The sequence below is a fragment of the Lygodium microphyllum genome, chromosome 3 (assembly GCF_053477565.2).
Source record: "Lygodium microphyllum isolate KBCC chromosome 3, Lygodium_microphyllum_v1.1.10, whole genome shotgun sequence".
NCBI lineage: Eukaryota > Viridiplantae > Streptophyta > Polypodiopsida > Schizaeales > Lygodiaceae > Lygodium > Lygodium microphyllum.
Genome location: NC_141137.1, coordinates 99,558,424 through 99,583,789, shown reverse-complemented (window position 1 = coordinate 99,583,789; position 25,366 = coordinate 99,558,424). Strand labels below are relative to the sequence as shown.

The 25,366-nt window shown below is 44.4% G+C and overlaps 1 protein-coding gene across 6 annotated transcripts in view; it reads right to left on the bottom strand.

Moving 5' to 3' along the window:
• Positions 1 to 25,366, bottom strand: part of LOC148038666 (sodium/hydrogen exchanger 1-like) — a 204,045-nt gene that overhangs the window by 76,274 nt on the left and 102,405 nt on the right. For all 6 annotated transcript variants that reach the window (XR_015690107.1, XR_015690101.1, XM_087674207.1 and 3 more), the window contains 3 exons: positions 24,218 to 24,264; positions 16,750 to 16,816; positions 16,544 to 16,644 (listed from right to left, as the gene is read on the bottom strand). Coding sequence is in view for 4 of the 6 variants with exons in the window: in XM_087674207.1 (XP_087530333.1) it covers positions 16,544 to 16,644; positions 16,750 to 16,816; positions 24,218 to 24,264 (215 nt within the window). In the remaining 2 variants the exon portion in view is untranslated. The remainder of the gene's footprint in view (positions 1 to 16,543; positions 16,645 to 16,749; positions 16,817 to 24,217; positions 24,265 to 25,366) is intronic.

The following is a 25,366-nucleotide window of genomic DNA, read 5'->3' as shown; positions in this document are numbered from 1 at the left end:
TGATTTGTTGGCTGAAGACCTTGGGCCGTTGCTGGACGGGGATGAGATGGGCAAGCGTCATAGGTTGTTGGTTGAAGAACCGGTCTTAGGCCCCCCAAATTTTCCTCAGCCAGAGGTTCATGTTTCTTGCTCACAGTCTGATGGGTCTCTTCAGTTCATGCTGGCCACTGCAAATCATCTTATGTTGGATTATGTCCATGTTAATGAGGGTAAAGCTAACTCTTTACTAGATGGGGATCATGTAGTTGCACTCATGGGAACTAACCTGGTCTTATAGTAGATTGTTGGTTTCCATGAGAGGGCAGCCATCTTTTACTTTACTGGAAGGACTCCCTTGATCACTAGAATTCGGGCTTGGCTGCAGTCCATGCTTGTCAATATTGAACAATGCCAAGATGATGCTTCAGGGCATATGCAGGCCCCTCTTGTTGAAGAGATTTATGATGGAGTGAGGGGGTTTTTTGAGGTTCTTTTTCGTTCCACGGAAGTACGGGCTCTTATTATGCAACACATTCCTTTATTTATGGATGGGCATCTAGTTCATATGGCCCCTTGGAGGGCAATGGCCAAGTTTCAGGAGGTGCTGAGACAGGCATGCCCAATTTGGTGGAGGTGGTTGATTTTCCTGCACATCTTTGGAGACTCCTCCCTCTGGTTTTGAGAACCCTCGGTGAGGTTTTCGTGGAACCTCGGCTGGCTTCCCGCAATAGAAATAGGGCATTTATGCTTTGGGACACACAGCGAAACCTCACCCGACAAAAATTCATTTTGAGGTTCCAGGGTTGCAAACGTTGGTGTATGAGTTGAAATAGGGTACTTTTGCTGGACACTATTTCAGATGTGGCCGATTGGGCCATTTCATTTCAAAATGCGACAAAAATCCTGAGGTACTACAACACTGTGGATTCTGACATGGATATGCAAGACCACCACCCTCATTAGATGCTTCACCAGCCAGTAGTTAATCCTAAGGAGCTTTCCTAACATGGTCATGATGATGGCAAGAAGGATGTTTCCCAGGTTGGTGTGGGGCGTGCTTCACTTGCGGTTGGGCAGAATTTGTCTCCTCAAGAGGATTCTTGGGTCACTATTGTCTGACGTAATGCCAAACAAGATTCTTGTTTGACTCGTGCCCATCCACCACTGCCCCCAATCACTCAGACCTTTCAAGATAGAGGTAGGGGGTTTATATGAAACCTCAATCTTAGCTTGCATCGGCAATGGAAGATAAAAGGACTTCTAATTCTACTTCGCGCTTTTATGCACGTGGGAGGCTTGTGCCTCCCTGGGATATTTTCCATTCACAGAAACAACAATTTCCTAGCCGTGCTTTGATTGCTGGTTTACAACGGGCAGATCTTGTACATGTTATCTGAAGTGAAATGGAGAGATTCCAGGCAACTAAAGCTATTGATGTAAAAGGGAACGGGAAAGCACTGGTTTAGTAGTTTTTCTCATTTGTGATTGATCATGAGAATTGCTTTGTGGAATGTGAAAGGTATTTCTTCGGACAGCAAGCAATATCGATTGTGGAAAGTTGTGTTAACTAGAAATTGGGATGTTTTTTGTACTGTGGAGCACAAACAGCACGCTTTGGCTAGATCTTACGTATACAAGGATTATGCAGTCTTTTTTAGTGTCGATCTCCACATAAATCTGGAGTTATGTTGGCTGTCAAATCTTCCCTGCAACCATCATTGGTTTCTCCAGACCCTCGCGGCCAATTTGTGTTTTTGGAAATAATTTATAAGGGAGAGGTTTTGTGGCTCGTGGGCGTGTATGCTTCTATTGCACAGGAATGTCGTCAACTTTGGGATGATATGCACTGCCTTGCCATGGCTCGTCAAGGCTTTGTCATGGGTGATTTTAATGCATATGTATCTCGGGATCAGGTAACTTCTCCGCATTCGGTTATGGATGGTCTTGAGTGACACACTTGGGATGCTCTCGCAGCAGCGTCTTTGAAACAAGACATCTGGTCCTAGATGTATCCATCATAACCCGGATATACTTATCATTCTTTTTAGCATCCAAATACTTGGGCCAAACTGGATAGGATCTACATTTGCCAAAGTGATTCCTTTCTTCCTACAGTCATTGACATGTGGGTGGAATGACAACATGTCTTGTCAGATCATTATCCTTTGGTCTTGGAAATGAGCCACAGATTTGTTCATGCATTTAAGGCTCTTCTTGCTCATTTGCCTCTTCGTTTTAATCAATCTTTTCTGTAGCAAAATCAGTTTTTGAAAGGTGTTCAGCAACTGATCACTTCTTTTAGCTCGAGGGTCCTATCTCGAGGGATGGAAGAATGGGTTGTTTAAAGGGATAATGCACGAGTGTTACCTTGACAATATGGTATTCAGCATGCTTCCTCTGTATGAGCTGAATTGCAGCATGCCCAATCTTTATTGGCCCATTCCTTGTCTCTGTGTCAGTCAGGGATTTCCAATGATGACTTGCTCACATACATTGAATGGTTGAAAGGCAGGGTTCAATCTCTTCAGGAAGAGGAATATGCAAAATACAAATTGCTGGCCAAAGCCAAAGCTTTATACGATAATAACTGTCAATCTCATCAATTCTTTGCTCGTCTACACCAAAAACATACATGGGAAAATATAGTGCATTTAATGGATGGGCAAGATGTTATGGTTACTGATCCTGCCTCCATCATTTAGATGAGTGTAGACTTTTATAGGTCCTTGTTGGGTCCGCAGGAGATTCTTTCCAATGCTATTTATTCACTTTGCTTGCAGATATATTTGCGACTTGGTCATCGATTCTTTGCTCGTCTGCACTAAAAACATACATGGGAAAATATAGTGCATTTAATGGATGGGCAAGGTGTTATGGTTACTGATCCTGCCTCCATCATTCAGATGAGTGTAGACTTTTATAGGTCCTTGTTGGGTCTGCAGGAGATTCTTTCCAATGCTATTTATTCGCTTTGCTTGCAGATATATTTGCGACTTGGTTAGTAATCAAATCAAACCAAAATGGGTGAATTTAATGGAGGTTGATATTTCAGAAGATGAAGTGGAAGAAGTGCTGTCCCACTTGCCTCGAAGGAAAAGTCCTAGCTGGGATGGACTTCCTAATGAGCTGTTTTCAGCCGATGTGGAATTGCTTAAGGACCCATTAACTCGCCTGCGTCAACAAGTGTGGAATTCTGGTATGATGCCTTTATATTGGAAGATTGTTGTCATTAGGTTGTTGCCCATGGTTCCCTCTCCAACCTCTTTGAAACAATGGAGACCCATTTCCATTATGGGGTCTTTATATAAAATTTTCTTGAAAATCATTGCCAATAGATTGCAGAAAGTATTTCCGCACTTGGTTCATCCATGTTAATATGGTTTCTTTAAAGGTCGGAATATACTGCACAATATTTTGAATGTTCAACTGGGAATTGACTATGCCAAAGCTTCATGCCAGTAGGTTGTTATGCTTCAGCTGGATACTGAGAAGGCATTTGATCATGTTAGCTGGTCATTTTTGCGGCAATTAATGTCTACAATGGGATTCGGTCTGCGTATGATTTCTCTAGTTGATACCATTAGTCAGGGTGTTGTGGCTCATATTGCACTTAATGGAGGGATCACGGAGGAAATTGCCTTATCTCGGTCTCTTGGGCAAGGCTGTCCTCTCAGCCCTTTGTTGTTTGCTTTAGTCACTCACCCAATGCTCTCATTGTTGGATAAGTTGGTTGATCAAGGCCAGATAGTTGCCTTATCTCTTCCCTATAGTGCCCAACTTGTAGGTCAAATCTTTGGCAAATGATTCTTTTATGTTCCTCAAGGTTGATTGCACTAATGTTAATCGGGCAATGGTGGCGTGGAATCTTTTTGCCTTGGCATCAGGCCTTCATATTAATACTCAAAAATCTACTCTACTCTCCTGTGTACGGAGAATGATCTGCAAGCCTTGGGCTAGAATGGAATTGTGATCCCAAGGGAAATATAAATAGACACTTGGGATATCCTATTGGTGTGGAGGTAGCTCCCCGTGCCTTGTTGGATTGGATGGCCTCCTGGATTCATGATAGGTTCATGTACTGGAAATCTCAAAGCTGGCCTCTACATGTCAGACTAAAAGTTGCTCAATGCATTATGATCAGTATGATTTCTTTTTTCTACCATTGCTTTCTTGGACTAAGAAGTCCCTTTTGGAATTGGTTTGGCCTATCAGATTCATGTTGTGGAGAAAGAAAGGCAATCGTTTGGGATAGATGTGGATTTCGTGGCAGCATGTGACTACTCCAAAAAGGATGGGGGGTGCAGCTTTTTTGGATGTTAACTTGCATATGGCTGCTTTGAGGCTAAACCCTTTTGCAGGCTCTATGTATACAAAGTCATCCTTGGTCAGATATTGCAAAATCTTTCATAGAAAAGACAGGCATCTCTCATGGTAGCATGGTTATTTACGCTTCCTGGTGGCATGTGCTTAATTCCACGAGGCCTATTAAGGTCTCCCAGTCTTTTCTCCTTTCTCATTTGATTGCTTCCTAGCATGAGATGCTATGTCTTGCAGTTTGGTGCCCTCTTGATATTCGTAAGGAGGAGAATTTGCTACAAGGAGAAGTATTGGCTTTCTCCAGGTTGTTGGATTGACCGCATAAAGATTTGCAACGAGACAAGTTTAATCGGATGGCTCGGTTGGGGTTCCAGACAGTCTTTGATGGTGTTATTCCTGGGTAGCCCCGTCTTTATACTTTCAAGCGTGTTCATCAGCACTTTCAGGTGCCTCGCGGATATAGTGACATTTGGTTAATCATACAGGACAGACATCAGAGGTTCTCTCCTTTGCCTGAATTACAGCCATTGTATCTATGGCATGATTGGATGTTTGTGCTTCTTGATGATTTTGAGAAAAGGTCAGCTAATCAGATATATCATCAGATGGTGGAAGCCAAGAGATGGGTCACTGGAAAAGTTAATAAATTATGGCATCTTCAGAGGTTCGCTCCCTTGCCTGCATTATAGTCATTGCAACCATGGCATGATTGGATGTTTGTGCTTCCTGATGATTTCGAGAAAAGGTCAGCTAATCAGATATATCATCAGATGGTGGAAGCCAAGAGATGGGTCACTAGAAAAGTTAATAAATTATGGCATCTTCAGAGGCTCGCTCCCTTGCCTGCATTACAACCATTGCAACCATGGCATGATTGGATGTTTGTGCTTCTTGATGATTTCGAGAAGAGGTCAGCTAATCAGATATATCATGAGATGGTAAGGCCAAGAAATGGGTCACTGGGAAGGTTAATAAATTATGGCATCTTCAGGATAGCAAAAAGAAGTGGCAAGAAAGATTTATCTAGCTTTGGAAGTCTAAGGTTCCGTATCAAGGTAAAGTGTTTATGTGGAGGCTGCTTATTGGGGATCTTCCAACTGGGGATGTGCTCTGTGCCTGAAAGATCTCTGCTGTCATTGTGTATTCTGCACTACATGTGATGAGACATTGCTTCATCTCTTTGTCTCTTGGCCTGTTGCTCGACAGATCTGGAGTTTTATTTCCTGCGTGTGCTCCTCGACGACTCAGTACTGCATAGCAGCTCGTTCGTGGATCATGGGAAATATGTCCTCCATGTCTTCTTTGCATTCAGATTATTCCAACCTTTTCCATTTCCTTAGGTGGACAGCCCTGTGGCATATTTGGTGCACTCGTAATGCCTTTATTTTTTATTCAATATCTGGCATCCATGGTCATGTGGCCCGTGTTCATGGTTTAGTGCAACGGCAAATCTCTTCCTTTTTTTCTTGCAAGTAAAATGTGGCTGATTATATTACTCAAAAACCTGATTACAACAGAGTGCTCATGCTCGACAAACTAGCTGGAGCTAGTGCAAAGTCATAAATACATTATGTGTACAAGCCTCTCAAGGCAGTTTGGGGTTGGGGGGGGGGGAGTGTGGGGGTGTGTGGGGGGGGCGGGGGGATTATCGCCATCTAGGGCTACCTGCCTACATCATAAAGAACAGATCCTGGCTGCCCCAGCTACGCATGAAGTGAATACAGAACTCCTGACGAGCTCAAGACGCGCCCTGCACCTGCTGGTCCCATTGGCTGCGGAGAGAGTGGATGATGGAGGTCTAGAGCTCTACCAAAGTCACTTGTACTGAAAGGTTCTCCCCGCCAGAAACCTCCTGGTAGCGCATCTTTCAGATGTGCCATCAAGTAAAACTCCTTATGATCTCGTTGGGTTCTAGTACACCTGCCCAATGGGTAAAGCCTCCAAGCCGACCATTGTGCACGACCCAACCTCAATGATGAAGATGTACCTCTTCACACAAGGTACGCAGTGGTTTGCTTGGAGGCAAAGAATGCGGCATGCTCCTCTCCACACAAGCTCCGCCACCTCGCAAGACCAAAGGCAGTGCTTTGGAGTTTCTAGAAAGCTATAGTGTGCAGCGTTTACACCCTCCATCCTTCTGCATCTGGACTAGCCAACTCCCTACCGCCAGGCCTCCATGTGCCAAAAGCCATAAGAAATACGATACCCTCCTTGGCCTCTAACTCTTCCATAGGCGGCGCCAGAAAGTTTGCTGACGGAAGGCATCTGTGATGCTATGCTCTGCCCAATATCTACTACGTGAAGACGCCCAGCCCATGTCCTCTTGCATCAATACGTGTCTGTCAATCCTGGCTGTGTACTCCAAGAACCTTGGTGGCTTCTTGGCGACCGCAATGGCTAGCCATAGCCACACTCCAAGGTCCCACTCGAGCTCATCGAGTGGCATGATCTCCCATATCCAAAGGCACCACTCCCAGAACTCCTCCCAGAACACATAAGGGTCCAGACGCCACGTCTTTCCATGAAGACCAACCACACGAATTCTCCACGGAAGGACAACAATCTCCTCATCGTGCTGCCCTCTATCAAGGACCAAACACCCCCCCCCCCCCCCTCCTGCACGGTGAAGAAAGTCCCATATGGAGCGCCGTCCACTCTACCTGCCACTTGTAGGGGGATACCTGTTGGCGAAAATCTAGTGGCCCATACCTCGGCAGGCTCTACCGGCTCTCATATCGGGGTGTCAAGCCACTCTTGAGGTATCACTAGGTCAATCTCCCTTCTCCTCAACTCAACTCCTCTCTAACAACCTTATGCCTGCTACAACACCTCCTGATCCACCATCCTGTACACCTCCTGCCATGTCTTGATGGTACGAGTAAGGCCGGCCTCCCAACCAGCCCATTGGATGTGGGGGCACTCGCCAATTTGTATCCCATCCTGATCTTTGACCTGGGGGTTCTAGATCACCAAATAGCAGTCTATCTCCTCCTAGTAGCAACCTGGGGGCCTCTAAATTAGGACCTTGCAGAGGCCCTGCCACACATGAAGTAGGCTGCAGAGGAAGGAGGATCTGGGGGGCGTGATCTGGGCCGTTGTGAAGATCCATCTCAAGGACGGGCCGCCTCCAGTCACTACCAAGCCTCGGTCTACAATCCTGGAGACCCTCCTACAGTAGGACCTTCCAAGTCAGCCATCCTGGTGTGAGACCGTCGACTACTAGCTTGCCCAAAAGAGCCAGGCTCTAATACTCTAGGTCTATGATCGCAAGTCCTCCCTCTGACCAATGCTAGATGATGGTCGCCCACGCCACCTTGGCCTGAGAGTCCCTAAAACTGTTTGACCTGCCAGCCCATAGAAAATTCCGCACTAGGCGGCAAAGCTGAACTACACAGAACGAGGAAAAGCACCAACAGGAGGCGATGTACCAAGCCGTCGCTAGGAGGACCTAGTTGACCACTAGCGCTTAGCCCGCTAAGGAAAGGTGGGCAATACTCTAGTAGGTCAGCTTCCACCTAATAGAGTCGAGAACTGGAAGAAACTATTGGGCAAGAGTGATGTCGAGTCCCACTTGGACCCCTAGGTAAAGGACGGTCTGCCCTCTACATACCCATCTGAATCCAAAGTGGACACCTCACTTTGTCTTAGAGTCCGGGTCCATAAGAAAACCAACCGACTTTTGCCAATTGATTTTCGCTCTCGCTGCAATGCAAAACACCTCGAGAGCTAGTCTCACTCTCTCAAGTATCAACTCATTGTCCTCTATGTAGAGTGTTGCATCATCTGCATACTCTGAGTCTAACAGCTCCGTCTCCTCTCTCACTCGAAGTCGGAGGCCACGTAGCCCGCTCACACGTAACTTGAGGAAGTAAGACATCGCCTCTGCAAAGAGTAGGAATAGATACGGGGCCAGAGAACAACCCTGCTGGACTGATCTCTCCAGCCGAAACTCCTCCCCCCTCCTGCCACCTATGAGAACCTTGCTCCTAGCCGTTCTGTAAAGTGTAGAGACCCTGCAGATCCATGCCTAGGGAAAGCCCAACCTCACCATGGTGCCCTTTAACAAGTACTAGTCAACCCTGTCATAGGCTTTCTCAAAGTCCAGGAGTAGTACACCCAATCCCTAACCACTGTGCTAGGCCCACTCAGTTGCCTCAAAGAAGGTAAAGACATTATCTAGGATGCTCCTATCCTGGACAAAACCTATCTGTGTGTCATGAATGATATCTTGTCACAACTCTATAGAAACAGAATTTGTATCCTTTTTCATTAATTTATCTATATAATGATTTATTAAATTTATTTCCTTTGCACTGATTAGATATAAAGAAAAGTGCATTGGAGCTGGCCACTGATGAGTGGTCACAGGTTATGGTGGACCCACACGGTGGGTTAGAGAAAAGATAGTTCACACTTCCACCTATATGACCCGATTGGGCGCCTGTGACTAGAACTCACGCATATCAGGGTTAGACTCGCACACAGAAAGGATTGATGCCTTGAAGTGTGGGCTAGATCCACCAGAACAGACAGTTACAATCAACAAGATGGCATGATCATGAAATGCTTGTATAATGTGCATGTGTGGGCTGAAAGCTTGAAATGCACATTTCTTTGCATAGGAAAGTCACATGAAGATTCGGATACCATTTTTTGCGATGTACACGGAAAAAGCTTTCATATGATACCCATATTGGGGGGGTCCCTAAATTCTAGGAGATCCCTAAATTTTAGGAGCCTCGAATTAGCCTAAAAATGCTAGTCCTAAAAAATAGGGATGTCATTCTAAAAATAGTAAGTTCTGTACTCTGACTGTGCTTACTAAATTTGGTTGTTTCTATTCTTGACAGTATTCAACCCAAAAAGGAAGGCCATAAAGAAGAGACAAGTGTCAAGACACTTGTCACACAAGTTTCCAAGTGTCCCACCACTTGTCACATCTCATGACATGTGGCTGGACACTTGTCTTGTGCTACTCCACTTTCCCCTTTTGTACTAGCTCTCCCCTCTCCTATAAATAAGAGCTCGTTTTTCTTCATTGAGCATCATTTTTCTTTGCTGTAAACTTATGTACAGCACCCACAGATAGCCAGAAACTGGCCCCATCCATCCCCATCATCATCCCCCACTTCTCCATTATCAAATTCCTCCATATTCCCTCTTCTATCACTGCTGTTTTACAAGACAGCAAGCCTGTAAATTCATTACAGCACCTCCTTCTTGAACTCTTTCTTCCATTTTAGCTACAAGAAGCAAGCTCTATCCATGTACTGCTGATCAACGATGGAGAAAGGCTGAATTCCCCTTTTTCTTCTCTCATACTGTAAAGAAATCAGTTCTTATCATTGCATAATAGATAATGCATGTGTGTTTGTACATCTTTGCATGATCTTGTGAGAGTGAGAATTACTTCTTCTCACTCTCAGGTTGATTGTAACTGAGCTCTTCCCTAAGGGACTTGGGTTGAGCAGAAATACATTCCTTCGGGGGGGGTTGCCCATCTTCAACCCTCAATCTTGTCTCCATTACTTTTACATTTTTATGGCTGTAATTTTGTGAGTAATTTTCATTTTCAGCTTTAAGTGTTCATTCTCTTTTCTATTAAATCTCGAAAACAAGCAAATATCATAATTGTTAAGCATACTACGTTGTTCGGGGCGTTTACATATCTGGCAGCACGGGGCGAAGTCGCCTACCAATCATCTTGGCCAGTGCCTTATAGGCCACTGACAACAGGGTGATCGGTCTCCATTGGGATAGCTCCAACCAGTCTCCCCCTTTGGGGAGGAGACTCATAAGACCTGCTAATAGACTCCCTGGCATCCGTCCAGAGCTGAAAATCTTCTAAAAGGCTAGCAATAGTGGGTCCTTCACCACCTCCTAGTAGGTAGTGAAGAAGGTCTTAGAAAGACAATCCTCTCGCAGGCATTTCTGCCCATCCTGTGCATGGAAAGCCTCCTCTAGTTCTTTCTTTGTGAAGGGGGCTAGGAGGAAGCATCCCATCTCCTCTGTGACGAGGGATGGGATGTGGTCCCAAACCTATTGTCTACATCACTGTCCTCTAGCTGAGATTGTCTCTCCTGTTGGAAAAGGTGTTTGTAGTGGTCACCGGCAATCTCCATCACCTCATCTGGGCTAGATCGAATCCTCCCCTGCTGATCCTGGAGGCTGCGTATCTGGTCTCCTGAGGTGCAAGGCTCATGCACCTAGGAAAACTTCCTACAGATCATGTCCCCCTTCCGAGCCCAAAAGGCTGCTGAGGTGCCTAAGGAAAACTCCGAGCGCTTATCCTCAAGGCCGGTGAGGACTGTCCATGCGCGCACCTCTTCTGCATGAAGAGTGGGATCCCCTAATCCCCCCTAGAGTAGTCTCTGCGTAGCTACTAGGTCTCACTGGAGTGCTCTCTCCTCCTCCCAGCTCTGCTTCCTAGCCTTTAGGGCTGCCTTCTAGTAGATATTGCTCGACTTGGCTAGGACCTCGGCAATCTCCTCTGCGATCCGGTCCCTCCTATCCCACTCCCTAGTCTAGGGCTGCTCAATCTGTCACTTCACCTCCTCCCTCCTCTAGATCGAGTCAGGGATCCGACAGAATTGTGTGTCTAGGGAAGAGACTAGGGCATCAAGTATCAAGAGAACCGGGCAGTGATTAGACAAAGTGGTGGCAACAAACTTCCCTACCTAGCCTCCACGAGAGCACCCCCAATCTCCCACCTAAAACCTGTCCAACCGCTGTAGCAAAACTCCACCCAGCCACCCCTGTATCCCCAAGAGAACTCCAACGATCTCTCCCTCCTATGAAAAGCTAGGTCTCTCCAAGCATCATGTGCTCCTACTGCGAGAAGCAAGACCTCCCATACCTCCTGTTCCTCCCCATCTATCCCCTGGTAGTTTCTGCCTTTGCCTTGCTGGTTCTCTAAGGCCTCCAGGTTGTTGAAGTCTCCTCCAACAATCTAGGACTCCACCTCTGGGACTCCAGCTGCGATCTCCTAGAACCTGTTGCATGCCCTAACCTCAGTAGTAGGGGCATAGACATTGAGGAATCCAAGGCATGAGTCCCCAATATCCAATCTAATCTGTAGAACCCCCCTGCCACAATCGTCTGCCGTGGTCACATACACAGGCAATGAGGCTCAGGCCAATAGAGGTGCATACACCTCCACTCTTGCCGTGGGCACCGATTGCGTACTCCCAATAAGTGTGTGAACTGTCTGGGAGTACCTTCCCTACCCGATAATCCTGGGCGGGAGTAAGCTTGTGCTCTTGTAGAAGTAAGATGTCTATCTGTTCGGCAAGGACAGGTTGCAACTCCTGCGGCTGAGCAATCAACTTCATGGAACACCATGCCCCACTGTAGTGGAGGCTGTTCACATTCCAAGATGCAAGATGTAAACTCATAGGGAAACCTGTGACTGATTGAATAGGCATCTGTGTTCGGTGGGGAAGCTGTTGATAAAGAAGAAGAGCTATGGGGCATGCAGATACTCTTTGCTGCAAGCCTGGACGGTGAACTCCATTCCCCCATGGTGGCTGTCGAGTGCGGACCATGGGGGTGATAGATATCCCTAGTGGCACCACCGGGGACTAAGAGATGTGACTCTATACACTGGTAGAAACGAGTCACTTGTGCTGCCAAGGGCCACTCGATCACATCCATCAGGTCTCTCCACTATGGAGGAGCTCGAAAGATAATGCTCAGATGTGGGACCTCGGCACCAGCCCACCAGCTAATGTCCATCATGCAACCTGGCCACTGCTGGGAAAAGAGTGCTAGTCCTCCTTCTCCCATCCACTAGGAGATGTGGTCAGCCACCTGACTCTTCACCTCCTCTATCTGTGTCATCGTCGAGTCTACTGTATGAGAGGTTTGAAGGAAGAAAGCATAGTTTGGTCCATCCGGTGGTGCTAGTAAATGGACTTTGCCGCTCCTTGACTAGTGTACCATGAAGATCCCCACCTTCAAAGGTAGTGGGACCTCTCTATGCTTTGCAACTCTCAAGTAGGACCACGGACCACTGCAAAAGAACTGTGGTAGCAGCTGCGCTTGTCTCGGGAAAGTGTGATAGGCGGCAAGGATAGATGAGTTGGTGGCTCTGTGGCAGGGGTGGGGGGCTAGGCTACTAGTGAGTGGAGGATGTCGGCATATGGGGCTCCTCACCTCCTGTGCGGAGGGAAGGAATGGGTTTGCAGGGGGGGTCACTTGTACTGGGTGGGGATCAAGGGGACTCATCGGCAGGGGAGATGGTGGGAAGGGGGAAGATCGAGGGATGGTGGGGTGGTCGGAGGCATGAGGCGGGTGGCTTTGGAGGGGGAGGGCTATGGGCTAGGGTCGAAGGGGGAACCGTGGGGAGGAGGGGAGGGGTGTGGGTGTGGGCACTCCAGTGAGGTAGCCTGTGACGCCTCCATAGGTGGTGGATATGGAGGCCTATGGTCCTGTCGAGTGCAACCGGGGGGGGGGGGACTGCAAGGGGCCGGGGCTGTCCCTGCTATCGTGGCTGTGTCTAAGGGGTTGTTGACTGAGGCCCCCTTCCTGTCTCCCTCTCTGTCGTCCTCTGGACCCGTGTAAAACCGTCAACGTCCATCTGTAGGCCTGTCGGCGAAGCCGCCTTGGCTCCAAAGCACATGCAATCTATTGCCTGATGCCCAAATTCATGGCAGCGCAAGCACTGCCTTGGCTGCCCAGTCACAATAACCTACTGCCTAAAAGAGTGCCCGCTTGTCTCAATCTCCAGAAACTGTGGTATATTCTTGTATCTTTCACTGCCACCCGTACTTTTGGAACTCCAACCGATGTCACTGTGTCCGTGAAGGAGGTGGAAGGATTGTGCGGAAGAGCCGTCCAAAGTCCTCCACTAAAACTAGCGATACTCTATCGCCAATCCAGGAAAAAGTAAGGTGACCAGATATGTAAGAAACCTGTTATGAAGGGCGAATGCCTTCACTGTGAAGCCACTCTACTAGGGAACCAAGTAGATAAACCCCTTCATGGAAGCATAGGGTGACCTATCCACTAGCTCACAGGCTACGTCTGCCAAGGTGAGTTGTACCATGAAGGTCCCTTGACCCATGAGAACCACCTCCGCGATCTATGCTATGCCAATGCGCAGCGTGGAGTGAAGCCAATCCTGAAGCTAGGCCCTAGATGGGGAGTGTACAACGACCTGACCAAAGATAGTTGTTTCTTTTAGCTCCAGCTATGTGGCTTGGACAACTAAGAGCTGTTTCTCTCAAAGAGGACGATGCGCAAGGTGTTTGACTGGGGGGCACTCACAAAATGCACCGGCGTCTGACCAAAGGTTTCCATTGCATGTCCTTGCTGAGAACCTACCAATCACACTGTTGTGCTATCGGGGGGGGAGGGGGAGTTCCTGCAGAGGGAGGGAGCAATTGAAGGGCAAGAGGAGGAGGAGCGATGGTCGGGAGGGAAAAAATGTTGTTTTCTGATAGTGGGGGAGGTGTTGGACCCCACTCAAGGCTGGCTAGCCTGATGTAAATATCTCCATACATTAATATACTCTTGTTCACGAAAAAAAAGAGACAGGTTGCTCTTATCAAGTTAGATTTGGAGAAGGCCTCTAATGACTTAGAATGGTCTGTTTTGGCAAAGCTTATGCAAACCATGGGTTTTGGGCCACATATGTCTCAGCTAATATACACTATTAACAACAATGCCTCTTCATGCATCATGTTGAATGGTGGCATTACTCAACCCTTTCCCTTGGCAAGATTGGTCCAACAAGGATGTTCTCTCTGAGCTTTATTTTGTGCCTCTAATACCCATCTGCTTCTCACTATGATGTCTCAACCTATTGAGACTGGGCAGTTTGCTAGTTTGACCCTTCCTTTCAATCGTGAATCAACATTTTATTGGACAACCGCTGGCCAATGACATGTTTATGATATTGAAAGCTGACAGGGACAACCTCAGTAAGGCATTGGAAGTCTCGGATTAGTTTAGCCATGCTTTGGGCCTTCATATTAATGCCACCAAATCATCATTGATCAGCTGGGATGAATCAAATTTGTAGGCATTGGGGTGGCAGGAGGAAGAAGTTCCACACGGTCATATTGCCTTGCATTTGAGCTACCCTTTGGGTGTGGATGTACAGCCTAAACAACTGCTACAATGGATTTCTTAGGAGTTGGACGCAAAGTTTCTCTATTGGAAATCTCAAGCCTACTAGCCTCTGCCTTAAAGTGGCACAAGCTATCATACTGCCCCTGCTTACTTATTATTTTCCTCTTTTACCTTGGCCTAGGAGTACCCTGCATGACCTTACCTAGCATATCCATTTCATGCTATGGATAAAAGATTCAGTGCATGCTGGTATTTCTTGGATTTTCTAGAGCCATGTCTATGCTCCAAAGAACATGGGTCGAGGGGCTGTCTTGGAGATTGAGACTCACATGGTTGCTCTTCGCTGGTCACTCTTCCACACCATGTGTGAAGGTCATCAGCCTTGGGCCTCTATTTCTTGCATTTTTTTGGAAGACCGAGAAGTTGTGATTTGTGGGACATGATCTCCAAGCTTCTGCAAGATTGCGACCCCTTCCCACTCTTGATTTGGATCACCCTTGGCAAGATTAGAGGCTTGTGGATCAGTTGCATCTAGATTGTGCTTCACTCTATCGATTGCATCTAGCCAAGGACAATGTTGTTTGGGACTGACACAAAAGCAGGGAATGGTGGAAATCAGCTGTTATGGAAGGATGCCTTAATAGGGCCCCGTTAAAATGTAAAGTTTTTGTTTGGAAGAATGCTGATAGGTGGCCTAACCCTCACCTCTTCCCTCCCCAAGTGCCGTATTTCCAATGGTAACCTGCTTCTTCTTTTGTACTACTAGCATGGAATCCTCGTCATAGATTCATCTCCTATCCATTGGCCAAAAAGTTCTGGTCCATATTGTCTAACATTTGGAGGGCTACAGTGGAACTTTCCCTTTATCCATCAGACTGGGTCTTCGGTAAGGCCAAATATACTATCTAGCACAGCCGCATATGAAAATATTGTTTCACTTTATTATATTTTGGAGCTGTTGGTACAATTGGGTCACCTAGAATGCTTTCATCTTTGATTTTGCCTCACGGGTTCAAAGTCATCTTGCTAGACTGAAAGATCTTCTTCATTGGCAGTTGGATCTTGTTCCGCATGCTGGTCTTCTCCCTAAAGAGGATTTAGCTCGTTGGCATACGATAATCTCTTCTGCTCGACTGCCATGATTCTTATACTTTTCATGTGATTGCTAATATATTTTGCCATTACGAAAAAAGAGAGAACAATAAATAAAAATGAATAGTAAAGAAAGCTTAAAAACTATAGAGCTAACAACTGACAGAAAACCCTAGCTAGTACAATCAAGAGTGGTAAAGCCTAATGTACATGGACCAAGACTAGTAATACCATGGAGGTAAATGGGGCCTACCTCTAGCCCCTAAGCAATGATCTCATATATCCTCATACACATATTTCGTCATGCACCTATGTTGGGTTCTAGGGTGTCTAGATCAGCCAAGCTGGACCACTCAATCAATCATTGTTCCTTGTGTAGGTGCAAGCTGTTGAAGTCTCCTTAATGCTCCTCCTAGATGTAGACTGATACTGGGATTACTTTGAAGCGCCCTAGGCCTCCCTCCTAAATAAACCTATAAGCTGCCCTTGGATAGGCCCTTCGTGTCATGGGGCTCCGATCTTGAGGAGTCTCTCTCTAAGCCATCGTCTCTCAATGAGAAAGAGGCCCAGACATTCCTGATCAGTGTAATCAATGCCTCTCAATAGTGGCCCAAACTCATCTCTACACAAATGATAAAAGCAGACCTGAATCTCATATTATGCTTAGGAATAGCAAATGTAGTGCTCCTTTATCTCTAGCTCTAGATGACATATGTGACATACACACTCCTTTGAGGGTACCGGGGGTGGGGGGCATGTGTTTCCTACCTCAAGAAAATTGCAATCCTGCTACTCGTTTTCAGTTGATAAATATCTAGGAACATCATACTAAGGAAGCATCTTTAAGTAACTAGGATTACAATATGGTGGACAAGAAAAAGAACCAGGTTTCCTTAAAACCAAATGTATATATTACACTTCAGGTTCATCTTTTGAGATGCTTTATTTCATTGCACAAAATACATGTTCCCTCTTCTACAAACAATAGCAATCCAACAAGGAATTCAAATTCTCATATCATGGCAAATTGATGTTTTAGAAATTTTTGATGTGAACAAAAGGGTTTTTCTCATATCAATACCTTGTGGTTGTTTGAGAGCTCTCTGTGACATTGTGCCATGTATAGTGAGACATTACAATACCGCAGAAGAATAACGTAAGTATTCCACTCAAATCACATAACTGTAAATACATTACCAAAATGAGTTTGATACACAATCTTAAAGAGTGAGCCTAAAAGAGTCAAATATTTGACCATGAATATTGCATTTGATTGCTCAAAAATACCTCTGACAACATATATGAAAGGTAGGGCATTAGTATCATGATTGAAACTTCTCGATCGGTTGAATGCCTGGAGCACATTTGGCAGAGATTACCTCAATTCGAAAATAAGATTAAAACTGGTTGCTTGATTTCACTTTAGCAAACCTTATTAATACACTTCTATTTCAAAGATTGTTAATGTAGTTCTATTTCAAGGCTTTTCATATACTTGTTGTTTTTACTCTACCTTGTACTAGTTGTTTATACAACTTAGTGTGTCTTCTTGTTATCTCTACTTAATAATTGTTAATAGCTACTAGCATGTATTCCAAGAGAGAAATAAGGCACAATGTGATAAGGTTGTTTTCAAACATTTTGAAGGTTAAACAATATGGCATAAAAAATAACAAGTTCTTTCATTTTCACATTCAAATTATGTTACATTGTTTTTTCTTGAGTACAAATGCACATCGTTTTAGCTTAGAAAAAGAAGAAAATTATCAATAAAACCTTCAAGAACATCCCCCTGAGGTAGAATACAAAGTACAAACAACCCTGAGGAGAATAGCTAAGTACAATATAAATAGAATGGTTGTGTGGATAGCCAATATAATGCTAGACCATCTGAGGGGCTGTATGAAAAAGGGGTTCAAGGTTGAAGGTCCATAAGAAGGAATCTCTCATCCTCATCCTCTCACATTCACCCTGCTCTCCCATTTCCTCTAGAGAGTATGGATAATCTTTGTCCAAATCCTTGAGAGAGTCTTTGTAGTGGAGACAACCAAGAGATCTATAGAATGGCTACACCTTGCATTACAAATGTACCAAGCAATAATGCTAGCATATCCCTTGGTCCATTGTGGCCATAGTCAACATAAATGTTTTGTCTTGTTCCGTGCTTTGATGTTTTGTCTCCACCACCAAGCATATCAATGGAGTAGTTAGGGACCGCATCATAGGCTGAGATCATGTGCAAATCTTGAGATCAGCTATACATCCTACAGTTTCCACCACAGTTTCTGTAAATAGTTTTGTTAGTTTAGGTTTTCCTTTCCTTTCTACTGATGGGATAACACTAGACATTGTTCTACTCTAGCATAGTCCCATCGTACAATTACTCTTAGCATTGTTTCATAGGCCACTTACTTATTTTATTGTTATCTTCACATTATTGATGAGATGACATTTGACATGGATGTACTCTGGATTTTGTCTCAGAGGCCACATCGGCTTTATGTAGACGTTAATATATCTTTCTTTCTTTATTTCTCCCATTAAATTTCGTTGGCTACCTCGAGGTTTCAAGGTTTCATAAAATATTATTTGTTACAATTAGACTTACTAGATAGTCATAATATCAAAGAAAGAAATAGATCCATAAAATGAAAATTTTCATTCCATCTAGATCCTAGAGTCAAAGTTTACAGCCTAAAACAAAAACATTCATTTCACTTACTTAGAAATTAGCATTCACAAATCCAAATCACAATGTACAAGCTACAACATAATATAAAATGCAAAGTAAAAGTGAAAATTGATGTTCATGAGTGGAATCCTTCTGGAGAATCCAATGGGAGAGGCATTTGTCACTCAAGCTGAAGGCCCAACATAGAGGAGGAAGTGAACGAGGAATATGTGGAGGAGGTGGAGGAGGATAAGAAGGAAGAGAAAGAGCTGAGGGGGTGGAGGAAGAGGTGGAACAAGAGGAGATGGAAGACAAGGAGCAGAAGAGATGCACGAGAAGGTAATGGTGTGCACAAGGAGGGTGGGAAGAAAAAGAAAAATAGCTTACATGTTCTCTTTTTAAAGAAAGCATTATTTTCTTTTCACTTGCTCACCACATTTCATAGATGCCCCTAGGACTTTGCCATATCCAAGCCATGTACCAACAACTACTAAGCTCCTCTGAGCTGCAACCTACAAGCCATTGAAAGAGGCATATCTTCCTAGGCCTCAAGAAATCATTTACACTCCTTCAAAAGTCCAATATGAAATGATCTATGGTACTCTATATATGCCAATGGGTAGTGGATGTTGATTATGATCTGATCCTACTTAATTAGATAATAGTGTAGCCAAAGGCGGCCATATGACATCCTATCAAGGCATAAAACAACTCTCCTAGATCCCACTATAATGTTTGAATGGATCTCCATTGATAGCCCAATGTCTCCATCCATCTATCAAGCATATGGCTAGGTTTAAGTCAAAGCACCATGCATCACTACTTTGATCCTCTATCTAACGCATTGTGTGAGCCCTACCTAATCCAAGTTGTCACTCTAAAGTTACTACTATGAAAGTGAATAACTAATTGAATGCCACTAAGGAGGATGTCCCCTTTTGAGAAGAGATCAATCAGGGTCATGAGAAGTATAGTATCTATCCTCAACTCAAAATGCCCTCCCTCTCTCACAGTCTCTATTAAAGTTGTGGTGCCCCTAAGGCCTTCTAGTCTTTGCCTTAGGATTTCCTATGATAGCTCCTAAACTGCAAATCAATCTCAAACCAAGTCAACAACGTATATAGAGATCCTTCCCCAAGATAAGTCCTCTATCCAAGAGTGACTCGACTTTGATCACAAATAGTGATTGAGGAGAACAGGTAGTCTCCCCTTCTCTTCAATCATAGTTAGTGATAGCTAGTGGAGATCAACTGAAATAGATCTCCATGCTCTAACAATAGAAACTGCAAATTTGACCTCAAACCTGCTCCCCAAGTAAGGGTTTGATTTCTCAAAAGATCCAGTGCATACCAAGCCACCATAATTTTCAGTCAAAACTATATGCTAATGGATTCTTTGATTATATTTAAGTTTAGTTGGATCAATCTTTTAGGGCTCCAGCTTTTATAGCCATGTAGAGGCCATCCTCGAGATTTCCAATACATAAATTTTTCATGAATGCGTGAAGACATCCAATCAAGCAAAGCCTAAGGAGCCACATCCACCGCAATGGAATATCATTAGTGTCTAGTGGTTTCTTCTCACAAAACAATCCCACCCTGCTAACCCAAAGCATGCAAATCTTTTTCTATGCAAATGATGAGAATGGACTTCTGTGCATTAATGTAAGCCCCAAGGCTAAACCAAACAGTCTCCAAATGGCCATTGCTCTATCAAAATTACACTTCTTTCCTTGAGAAATATAAAGGAATATCCTACAAGGACTATCCCAATGACTTAGACTAACTAGGGAGAGCCAAACCTATAATTTCACCATTATTCGCCGGCTTATCCAATAGGGAGACATTCGATGAGTCATCACAACAAAGCACTAAGGGGACATCCCTCACAAAGGGATAGGGTGAGAGTGAGCTTTTCAATTACCCCTCTCGAGTATTATACCGGAAAGACCTCAAAGGGATAGTGCAAGTAATGAAAAGAGACGATGATGCACGATATTTATGGATTAGGATACATGCAAGAAGACCACGGGATATATTCATTGCAATATGCTACTTTCCTCCTGCAAATTCTACCTATGCCACACGAGATGGATCTCCCTTTAATGTACTCTATGAGGATATCATGAGATTTGCTAGCATTGGGGATATATTATTAGTAGGAGATTTCAATGCACGCACTAGAGATAAACAGAGTGACTTTTATGTGCATGATAATGCCATGTTCAAAGAGATCGACATAGATGAAATAGGCCTACACAGGAGAGCCCAGGATAAAGAAGTGAGTACCTATGGGACACACCTATTGACTTTGGGAAGTGCACATAGACTAGCCATCTTTAATGGTCTGCCACAATGCCCAGAATCCAACAATTTGACATGTTGGAATCAAAAAGAAAGGGCAAGTACTGTGGACTACTTGATAGGTTCACCAGCATTGATACCAAACATCCAAAACTTTAAGATATCTAAGAAACCAAATTGCATAGCAGCAGATCATGCTAGTTTGACATTCATGCTCTCTTGTCTACATATGAAACATGAAACGCCATGCCTCCGTAAACATCCCAAATACTACTTTACAGAAGACACCTCACACATCTACAGTGGTTCTCTGCAGACCAGTTCACATACATTGCACTTGAGTAGAACGTTGGAAGAATGTACAAGGGATTTAGTAGAGGCCATACATGGATTAGCCATGTATGCATTCCCACACACCTTGCCCCGATGTAGACCCACACGATCTACTGCTCCCCAAAATAGTTGGTATGATGATGAATGTAGAGTTACCCAAGCTCGCTTACAGAGAGAAGTGGAGCTAGGCACTCAGACACATCACCAAGCAAATGCGTTCTTCAAATGCCTTTTGTAGAAGAAGAAACGAGATTACTTAGCAAAAGCAGATGCAGAGATATATCAGCTATTTTTGGGGCGGGATAGCAAGAGCGCATAGAAGATGTTTCATGTAAGACAACCCCCCATATAGATTACATCACCAGATGTCTGGCTTGACTATGGGAGACAGCTGTATGACCTACCAAGGCAGCCACCTATGCAGCCCCCACAAGCTTGTAGGCCAACACAATGGTCATTCTTCACATGGAAAACGGTTAGGGATGCTATTTATAGATTATAAAATGGAAGAGAACAGGATGAGGATGGACTAGTAGCAGAACATTTCTCACATGCTTGTGACATATTAGCAACCATATTAGCACATATGTTCAATAGAACAGTATGTGAAGGTTTCCCTATGAGTTGGTCAGACAATACTATAATTCCGCTATTTAAAAGTGGTGATCCCCTGATTCCTAGCAACTACAGGACTATCATGATCGGCCATACTTTGGCCAAAATATACGGATCTATATTGGAGCATGAACTCAGCGAGGGGGCTGAAATGCAAGGCAAGAGAGCACAAGGACAGGCAAGTTTCAGATGAGGATATACCATGCTAGACCATATTCTCACACTTAGAGCCATTATTGAGGAGGGTCGACAAGCCCAAGACAAGAGGATCTATTGTTGCTTTGTAGACTTTTGCAAAGCTTTTGATACAATGCCTCACACACGCATCATGTAGAGATTGCAGGACAATGGAGTACCAAAGGGTATATGATCGGGTGTCTATGCATTATATGAGGCAGTGACAGGTCATGTACGAGCACCTAGGGGGACTATCACAGAGGATTGACAATACCATAGGAGTGAAACAAGGATGTCCACTTTCACCCACATTGTTTGGTCTATACATAGATGAAGTGTCTCATTACATAGACTGAGGAGGAGCTGGAGCCAACCTAGCAGGGGTGCTAATACCGATATTACTGTATGCAAATGATATTGTTCTCATTTCACAGGAGGGATTGCAATGCCATCTAGATGCTTTGCACATCTTCTGTAGAGATAAAGACCTCACAGTGAACCTTGGGAAGACCAAAACCATGGCTTTCAATACTTCAGCAGCACGAGTGACTAGATTTATGTACCAGTTCGCATTTGGAGGAGACATACTGGAGCATGTGAGGGAATATGTCTATTTGGGAGTTACCTTCTCTGGCCCACGTTTTTCGTTGAGAGGGGCATCAAAAGCACGTTTGGCACGTGGATACGCAGCACTAGGGGCACTCGAGAGTCGATGTGCTCACCTACAGTTCCAGGAGCCCCGCACCAAACTCTGGTTGTTTGACACCCTAGTTACACCTACATTACTATATGGAGCAAAGGTATGGGGTTGCAGCTTGTACCACAAGTGTCTTAGCCCACTCACTGATCAAATTGGAGTAGAGAGGGATTATTATGATGGTTGGGATAGCATGGAAAGGCCACCGATCATGATGATAGCACGCATGATTAGGAGTAAGCCCTTCATCCCACACCCCATTGTCAGAGCAGAGCTAGGGGCAATATCTATAGTTACGGAGGCACTCTTCAGGGCAGTGACCTTTTGGCACAGACTATGGGAAATTCCATGCCATAGATACTCTAGATTGGCACCAACCTCATCTAGAAAACTAGCAACAAGAGGTGAGAAAAACTGTTGGTTTTCACAGATGGCTATTTGGATGAGCCTACATGGTTTGGATATTGACCGTCTTCCACCTTTGGATTATAGACGTGACTGCCCTACACTTTCTCTTAGCCAATCAGAGTTGAACCAGGTGATTAGAGCGGATATCTTCAGGATTGAGACAGCAAGGACATGGATCCATACACCACTAACTCTAGGATTGAGGATGGAGTTCTACTGGAGTCATTTGTTGTGTCTCTCCGATGATGGTTTCACTATTCGGCCAGCATATATGGACACCCATCTCTCCCATAGCGTACAGGTTGCTATCTAACAGATTTGCACCTCCTCACATAGGCTTCAGATGGAGACAAGCAGATGGACAAATACCCTAGCAGAGGATAGGACTTGCCAGCTTTGTGGTCGAGAGCCTGAGACGGAGCACTACATATGCAGATACACAATATACTATGACATACAAGGACGGTACCACTGCCTCTTCCGTGATGGACTTGTACCCCTTTGTCACGTCATGGAGTACCAGGACCAGAGATGCCTAAGTCTTTTCCTCCTAGAGCTGGAGAGGCGCCGAACTGCACTACTGCAAGATAGGAGGCTAGCTCACCCAGAGGGACACACACAAAGAAAAGTGACAGACTACTACAAAGCCGACCCTACTGACACTACCATCCTAGCAGAGACAGAGCCACCCCGCCAGACACCTTACACGCCACACCGTGGAGTCACATTGGATAAAGCCATTTCCCTTCATTGAGCACCACAACCCTGTCTACCAGGACCACATCCGAGGAGGCCACACCACAGTCGGATTAGAGCCATTATCACAAGACACCGAAGACTCATCACCAAGAATATCAGTGAAGCAACTAGGGACCGCATCATAGCTGAGATCATGTGCAGATCTTGAGATTAGCTACAGCCCATAGTCTCCACCACACTTTTGTACATGGTTCTATCAGATCTAGTTATCCTTTCCTTTCCATTTCTTTTCTATCGATGGAACAACACTACACATGGTTCAACCCTAGTATAGTCCCATCATATAGTTATTTTCAGTATTGTTTCATAGGCCACCCACTTATCTGATGAGATGACATTAGACATGGATGTACTCTGGATTTTGTCTCATAGGGCACATTGGCCTTATGTAGATGTTAATATAGCTTTCTTTCTTTCTTTCTTTCTTTCTTTCTTTCTCTCTCTAGACTCATCAAACAATAGCCCTTGAAATTATTATCAAGTAATGCATAAACCTAGTTCCACACCAACATGAAATAGAGATGATGGTACTTCCTCTAACAAATCTATTGAGTCAAAAGAGCCCAAATAAAAACACCACCACTCTCTCTGGAGGTATCAAACAATAGCCCTTGAAATTATCATTGAGTAATACTCCAATCTATACAAGTGTTAAAACAAAGAATAGTGTAAAATAATAAAAAAGATGTTGATCTTGTAATTTTTCACTAGCAAATAAAACCTTTATTGTGATCATTAAAATTGAAAAACAAGACCTTAAATTTAGCTTCAACTTCAACTATGCACAGATACCTGCTGAAGGACAACTTCTTGATCATAAAGGCACTAAGTAAACCCACCTGCAAGGGAGATGAAAGAATGTTCATTTGCATGTCTTCTTGTGCATAAGTCATTGAATGAAATGAAATTTGTATGGCATATGAATGAGAAAATAAACATTATGTTGATTGAAAAAACCATCTCAATACTAATTCCAAGAGACCATGTTACCCTTCCATTTTCTAATTTACCATCTTCTTGAAATAAAGTGACACTATGCTTAACCATATGAGCGAGACAACTTTTAGCTCATAAATAAAGGCAAACTTTACAAGCATACATGGAGGAGTTTAGGGGAGTTTAGTGAGATCCACTACTATGTCCCCAAGTTATGAGAGGGATAGAGAGACAGTATGGCAAAGCATCAGAGATAGGATGAGATTTTAGGGAGTTTACAAGCTACACAATATTACAAAGCTTTACTTGAATCCACTACTAGGCCCTGAGGTTATGAGATGGATAGAGAGATAGTATGGCAAAGCACAAAAACAGTGATCACAAACAAGATGAGCAAATACTTGATGGCCCTTTTTACAAAGGACGACGTGCAAAAGGCGCTTTTGGCATTGCCCTTAGGTAGATGTCCAAGAGAAGATGGACTGGATAAGTCCTTTTTTTTGAGCTATTGGGATTTCATTAGTGTAGGCCTCATCTTAGCTTTCCACGAGATCATGGCATCATGGGTCATGCTAGAGAGACATTTCAAGGGATCGATACACCTCATTCCTAAAAGAAGTGGTGGAGATAGATTGGAGATCACACAGTGGAGACTGATTACTTTGCTTGGAACTGCCTATAAGATCCTTGCAAAAGCAATCAGTCTCAGATTAGCCCCATTGATGCTAGACATCATTCACCCCACATAGACAAATTTTTTCAAGAGCGCATCATCTTGGACATCTTCACTTTCTAGGAGTCCATTGCTTTGGCTCAATCTAAGCATCACAACCTTATTGTGCTACTTCTCGAATTTGTGAAGGCATACAACCGTGTCGATTGGGAGTTCTTAGTGGGTTAGGGGAATAGCAGCTCTTTACTCCTCAGCTCATAGTCACTAGAAAGCTAGAGTAGTGACCACATGAGGATTTCACGTGGGTTCCCCACAGGATCACAATGAGATAT